The 7,677-nt window shown below is 38.6% G+C and overlaps 1 protein-coding gene across 1 annotated transcript in view; it reads right to left on the reverse strand.

Annotated features, from left to right (window-relative positions):
- Positions 1 to 7,330: 7,330 nt before the first annotated feature.
- The window catches only part of LOC124361759 (polypeptide N-acetylgalactosaminyltransferase 1-like), a 65,796-nt gene continuing 65,449 nt past the window's right edge, over positions 7,331 to 7,677 (reverse strand). The window contains exon 11 of the mRNA XM_046815725.1: positions 7,331 to 7,641. Within this exon, the coding sequence (XP_046671681.1) occupies positions 7,492 to 7,641 (150 nt within the window). The 3' untranslated portion in view covers positions 7,331 to 7,491. The remainder of the gene's footprint in view (positions 7,642 to 7,677) is intronic.

Genomic DNA, 7,677 nt, shown 5'->3' on the forward strand with positions numbered 1-7,677 from the left:
ACACAATTCATTAAATATGGTTTTAAAATATTATGTGAAAATTTCAGCTTTCTAGCAATTGTTGAAACAAAATGGTGGCATTTTGAAAAACTACTTTAAAAACAGTAAAAAAACAGCATTTTTGGATTTGTAAAATTATTTATTGTTATATTACAGAGAAATAAAGCATTTCAATCTGAAAATTAGAACATAGTCTATTAAAAACCTACAACTACAGTGCACAATTATTCGAACTGTAATCCATTCACAGCGAATTGAGTTTAAAATAATAACAGAAATGGCGTTTCAGAAATATCGTAAGTAGTCTAACGACCCCCTCCCTCCAAACTCTAGAGAAATTGTAACAGTTCTTTAAAATAATGTAGTTTGATTTAAAATCTTTTGAATAAATAACCAGTCGTTGATTATGTATTCTATATCTCTACATTTTCTAATAAGCTTAGTTGTTAGTTTATTCACTACTACAATGTCAAGGGTGAAAATGAGTTGGGAAGAGAACGTTTCGTCGCTGCTTGCCGGTGACATCTTTGTGCGAAAAGTCGACTGTATTTAAAAACCGCCGTATCTCTGTGTTGTACGGTGCGGATCTACATAATAAATTCTTAGATACTATAAACATTATGTCGGTTTATTTTGATTTAAGCACTAAATTAATTAGCTAATTTATAAATGTGATTTTCTAACGCAATTACATAGTTTGTTCTGATATGTAGGCCCAATGGTTGTGAAATATGTGGATATCTGACATGACTGAGCAATAAATTAACTTAATACATGTAGTAAACATAGGAGGTATTAGTAATAATAACTAATAGAGCGATGGAAATGTAACCCTATTAAATATAAGAATAGCGTATGATATTGAACCAAACTGGATCGCTGGGCCGTATCCTATATAGTGCTCATTCCACCTGTAAAATGTTGGCGCCATCCTGTTCCGAAACTTCAGCAGTTAACTCGATTTCAATGATGCCTCATTTAACAGCATAATTAACACCGTCTTGAGTAAACAGAACAATAATTTAAATTAATATAATTAAATCTGTATCATTTGAAGACGAGGCTTATCGTGGATATTACCGGCGGAAGAATGTTAAAGGACGTAAAGTGCGCGAGAGATTACTGGCACTGGCATTAAAAATTCTGGTTTTTACTACAGAAGAAGCATTACTTGACACTTTCTGGCCTTGAAATACTTTCGAGTGCGTCGCAAATGCGTTTGATGCGCATCTAACATCAGCGGCAAGTATAAAGGTTTGACTACACAAATGGCCAAATCACAGATCATATTTACACGTAGTGCTATGTGCATGAAAGAACAACAGGATTTCGGAAATTTGCCATCGTTATAGGTTGTAAAAGGTATAACAGAACGTTTCGAGGATTGTAATCTATCCTCATTGTCAGGTGGGGGAGGTATTAATACATACAAAAATAAAGAACAGTAAGAAGTAAAGAAGGGAAAGAAAAGAGTTCAAACATGCCCAAAATCTGCTTGGAGTCCAGTCCAGGCGTTGTCATTTCATAGGATGCAAGTCCCGAGCACGATTCACAAGTACGAGGATAACAATCACACATCACACTAGCACAGGCTACAGTGGGATTCCTACAAGTATTTCAATGTCGGTTCTTTCATCGGCACCTCGTAGTGTCTCTGCACTGTATGCAAGTCCCGAGCACGATTCACAAGTACGAGGATAACAATCACACATCACACTAGCACAGGCTACAGTGGGATTCCTACAAGTATTTCAATGTCGGTTCTTTCATCGGCACCTCGTAGTGTCTCTGCACTGTATGCAAGTCCCGAGCACGATTCACAAGTACGAGGATCACAATCACACATCACACTAGCACAGGCTACAGTGGGATTCCTACAAGTATTTCAATGTCGGTTCTTTCATCGGCACCTCGTAGTGTCTCTGCACTGTATGCAAGTCCCGAGCACGATTCACAAGTACGAGGATAACAATCACACATCACACTAGGACAGGCTACAGTGGGATTCCTACAAGTATTTCAATGTCGGTTCTTTCATCGGCACCTCGTAGTGTCTCTGCACTGTATGCAAGTCCCGAGCACGATTCACAAGTACGAGGATAACAATCACACATCACACTAGCACAGGCTACAGTGGGATTCCTACAAGTATTTCAATGTCGGTTCTTTCATCGGCACCTCGTAGTGTCTCTGTACTGTATGCAAGTCCCGAGCACGATTCACAAGTACGAGGATAACAATCACACATCACACTAGCACAGGCTACAGTGGGATTCCTACAAGTATTTCAATGTCGGTTCTTTCATCGGCACCTCGTAGTGTCTCTGTACTACTTTCTGTTCTTTAGTTTTGTATGTATTAATACCTCCCCCGCCTGACGAAGAGGATAGATTCCAATCCTCGAAACGTTGTGTTGTACCTTTAATTTATAACGATGTCAAATGTCCGAAATCCTGTTATCCTTTCAACCCTTCCGTCGTCGTCAATAACAAACTTTAAACAAAGACGCAATGAGCATGTTTTATAATATATTGTAGGCCTAATATCTGATAAAGCTCAGTGCCCCACCATATCAACCTTATTTTTCAACATAATTCAAGAGTCTCAGGTTATTTTAAAGGATCCAATTGAAAGGCTGGGCAAGTTCAGGTAGCAAATAAATTCCTAAGTACAAGTAGGAAGCTGTTGGGGCTACAAGATGTCGAACCCGTAGTAATGCAGCAAAGAAAATATTCAGCAGAATTGATGAGTGGACCTATCCTGAAGTACAGTCTTGAACACAGCTAATCCCACGGATAGTAGACAACAATCCGTGGCTAAACCTACACATATTTATCTAGGGTCGATATTGGCTCTGATCACATTTCACATCGGCTAATTTCAACGCCAAAGTGAGACATGAAGAAACTGCTTAGAAACAGATTGGAAAGGCTTGGATACCAAAAGGAGTTTGAGAAGCGTTTTAAATTGATTTTTACTATTGGAAATTTTCACTTCTTGATGAGAGATAGAAGCGGACAAGCAAGAAGTGCTAGTCTCTACTCATGTAAGTACAAGAGGGTGTCGCGCCCATGTGCACATGACTCAAGATCGCGCTTGCTTTGTCGTCGTTGTCTCGTCGACACTTTGCTGCTCTTCCGACATGACTGCTGCATTGACACTTTTACCGACACCTCCCCCCCCCCCGCCCATCAAACCATTGGACTAGATTCGAGACCAACTGCATGATTTCGCAACACCAAATAGAACTACATAACAAATTCAAAGTGTAAACACAATTAAATACGCTATACAGTTCTGTAAAAACAGCAGGCAAATTTATTTGTATCATTATAAAGTAAACGAGCATATTCCTCGAAAAATATAACTATATGTAAGGAATTTTGCAAAACACATTTCTCATAGTTGATTAAGTACGATAAAATCAAGAATATGGTCTGCTAAGCTTGTTTGTTTTTAGCTAAAAACTTAAATAAACTCACATTTAAATATTGTAAAAATGGGCTACATGGATTGTATAATAACAAAATAAACTAAAATGCTCCTACCGTACTTTGCAACAAAAACCTAACTACACGTCAGTCTGTCAGAAGAGCTGTTACAAAAATAGCCTACACCAAACTTAACAAAGGACTATTTTCACTCTGAGCTGTTCCTCCTTATCAATTAATAAATTAAAATTACATTAAACTCGAAATTCTTAGTCAATATTAACATTTCAACATGAAACATTAGTTTTCACAGAAAGTTGGACAGACCTACTCTTAATGTGAACCCTGAGCTTGTTTAGCCTTAACTATCTTTAAAATATCTGGTTGAACATTTCTCTGTTTCTTGTATTCGATTTAATCGTTACCGTTCTCGAAAACCCAGATTTACATTAATATTACGTTGCAAATGGAGTCAGTAATTTTAAAGCTTGAGACACAAAATCAGGATACTCGTTTTTTATACCTAGCCTAAATCTATCCACATGATCGCTCTTGTACAATAGTTTTTTGGTTGGTCCGTTGACAACTCATATCAGTTTGTCATGAAGGACAGCACTGAGTTCTGCTTTTCCCACCGTCTTCTCATTAAATGGATATAAAACTCATTGTGAATCAGAAGTGTCCTCATTTGGAGTATAGTCCTAAAACTGGGTTTTCAAAGCTTTCAAGTGATTACCCCACATTTTCCCCAATCGATTTTACAGGGCTGAGTAGCTTTTATGAACAGATCATACATGCTTTATCCTGTTGTGTGATAAGGGAGTGAGATGCAAAATAGAATGTTCTCTTCGATTGCTCCATCCGTTTCATATCGGGCGAAACACAACAATTGAGAATAACTGCCAATGCCAGTCGATTTGTCAATTTGTATTGAGAAACACTCTATTTTGGTAAGTTTATCTCTTAATTGATCCTTCACGTTTTCAGCCATATCGGAAATTCTCCTTGCTACCGAGTAGTTTGACAGTGGGATGTTTTTTTTTTTACTTCAAAGCTTCTTAGGGACTTATTATCCGTCAACCCATATCAATAGTAGCAATAAGAATCTATTGTACGAGGTTTGACGCTTTGGGCAATTTTTAATGCTATATCATATAAAGTAAGAAGAGCATTTTGGTTAGTATTAATCAGTTTAGTGATATTTCATATTTGATTCTTCAGAGCCTGACATTTTTGTTCCAAAAAAATCTACCGGCTAATCCTTGTGGCCACGATGTTTGGCTTCCAAATTACGTAACATTTTCGATGGACTCATTGGTTCAGTGGACATCAACACTTCACCACACACCACAAACTGCGGTTTATTTCCAAGGAACGTGAAACCAAACTTCAAATAAGACTCGTATTTCCTGCATTTTTGTTTTATAGTTTGATCTGCCACGTTACTCACGGATACACTTATTTTTTTAAATGTATCCATTACAACGCTCAACTAACTCAAAACAGTAAAAATAAATACGTAAGAAACTTACAGGTTACATCGGGCTAACATTGGCCGTCATCAACTCGTTCAGTTAGTTCATACAATCGCCCACAGGTAGCAGCACAAACCGGCGCGCTCGCCGGCAGTTTATAACGCGATCAAAAATATTATATTTTGATTTCGTTTTCAAGTTACGTAGGCCTACTATCGGTTTTACAGTCGTACTTACATTAGTGGAGGAATAAATTTAGTTCCTATCAAATATTTAATTATGGAATAACTTGAAATAGAACTACACACTTTTTAGGATACGTGGCCTATTTATTTAGAAGTGTTAAGCGCATCACCTCCCAAATTGCAATTCACGGTCGGGGGTCATCAAAATTTGAAACACAAAAAGGGGATCGTAGGTTCAAAAGGGTTGAGAACCCGTGATCTACATCACCCAAGCGTGGAGGAATATTGAGTCTTCTCTACTTAGTAAAATGTCTAAAAACTAAAATGCCTATAAGACAATTTTGTTGAAACTTTGAAAGCAGCACAATGCTTTGTTTTAAAAATGACGCAGAAACTTGAAGAAAGAGCAAAAGCCGATGAAAGTCTTATCATCATTATTGGCAAAGCAATCACTGAGAAAAGAAATAAGAAAATAAAGAAAATGGCAGGAAAGCTTTGCTGAAGACGGCAGTGTTGGAACTTCCCACAAAGAAGAAATCAAAATAAAGATCTTCTTCGTAACTGAGGATAGAAGTGTCCAAACTATGGAAAACCCTTTTGTGCAGCATAGATCACTCTATTTGAATCAGGCCTGTTTTTTCCAAAAAGATAAAAATCCCAATAATCTCTTGCTCCCGCGTTGAAGAAAATGTGAGAAGAATTACTTTTGAAAGATGAAGAAAAGTTGAACAAAGATCTCGTTCATGAATGTGTGACCCCAGATTTCAAATCGAAGTATGAACGCCGACTGTTAGTGTGAAGATGTCTCAGACGAGAAAATCGATGACCACAATGATGGTGATCAAGAAGAAGATTATAAAGACCACAAGATCCAGTGCAGTGTCAGCATCGTGCAACAATTGTATCAAGTGTGATTCTAAAATTATATTAGAATAAACCATGTACTGTTTAGGATACCCAAAAATTTCTAAAGTACATAAATTTCTACTGGCCATCCCACTGACTCAAGTTTCTTGCGAACAAGTATTTTCTAAATTGAACCCTATAAAACCAGACTGGTATTTTCATTGATGTGAAATGCTACATTATTAATACCTTTTAGTTTCTAACAATTTTCAATTTCGTCCTGATTGTGTTGTCTGGAATGTACAGCGGGGGGCATGTCATCTCCATAAACAAAACTGAACCCGTGAACGGTCATTCTGATAAGAAGGGGGTTAGAGATTTTGCAAAAATATTTTTTATTACAAAAGTTCCAGTTCAACAGTTGTTATACAACTCGTATGTTGTTTGAGTTGATATGTGTCATTGTAAATATAAGAATATGAGGTTTCTATTTCACTTTAAGGACAACAGAAAATAAATGTAAAATCTCTGTTTAAACGTAAAACATTAATGTAAAAAATTAAATAATCACGAATTTTAAATAGTTATCTCATAGTTACTTAAGTTTATCATATACATTTCGTATTTAATTTTTTTTTTTAAACAGAGATTTTACATTGATTTTCTGTTGTCTCAATAAGTGGCTAGAAACCCCACGTTATTATGCGCACACACGCTTAACATTGGTGAACAGCAATTCTGGAGTGGAATATTTGAAGTAAAGAATTGTAATGCTAGATTTGCTTGAATATGTCAGCAGCCTGAGGAGAATAGTAATCCCAGGACCAGATCTGGGTGGGGCTGTTATTACACTTGCTGGCCTTCAGTGTGTCACCCACCCCCAGTGCCTCTGCATCCAGACACAGCTCCATGGCGTCATTACGCAAGTGACCGTTCTGTAACACACATCCCAGCATTACAAGGTTAGCAGCATCAAGTTATATATCAGCAGCCTGAGGAGAGTAGTAATCCCAGGACCAGATCTTGGTGGGGCTGTTATTACACTTGCTGGCCTTCAGTGTGTCACCCACCCCTAGCGCCTGCATCCAGACACAGCTCCATGGCGTCATTACGCAAGTGACCGTTCTGTAACACACATCCCAGCATTACAAGGTTAGCAGCATCAAGTTATATATCAGCAGCCTGAGGAGAGTAGTAATCCCAGGACCAGATCTGGGTGGGGCTGTTATTACACTTGCTGGCCTTCAGTGTGTCACCCACCCCCAGCGCCTCTGCATCCAGACACAGCTCCATGGCGTCATTACGCAAGTGACCGTTCTGTAACACACATCCCAGCATCATCACCAGGTTAGCAGCATCAAGTTATATATCAGCAGCCTGAGGAGAATAGTAATCCCAGGACCAGATCTGGGTGGGGCTGTTATTACACTTGCTGGCCTTCAGTGTGTCACCCACCCCCAGCGCCTCTGCATCCAGACACAGCTCCATGGCGTCATTACGCAAGTGACCGTTCTGTAACACACATCCCAGCATCACCAGGTTAGCAGCATCAAGTTATATATCAGCAGCCTGAGGAGAGTAGTAATCCCAGGACCAGATCTGGGTGGGGCTGTTATTACACTTGCTGGCCTTCAGTGTGTCACCCACCCCTAGTGCCTCTGCATCCAGACACAGCTCCATGGCGTCATTACGCAAGTGACCGTTCTGTAACACACATCCCAGCATTACAAGGTTAGCAGC

This window comes from Homalodisca vitripennis, chromosome 5, assembly GCF_021130785.1.
Source record: "Homalodisca vitripennis isolate AUS2020 chromosome 5, UT_GWSS_2.1, whole genome shotgun sequence".
NCBI classification, from domain to species: Eukaryota; Metazoa; Arthropoda; class Insecta; order Hemiptera; family Cicadellidae; genus Homalodisca; species Homalodisca vitripennis.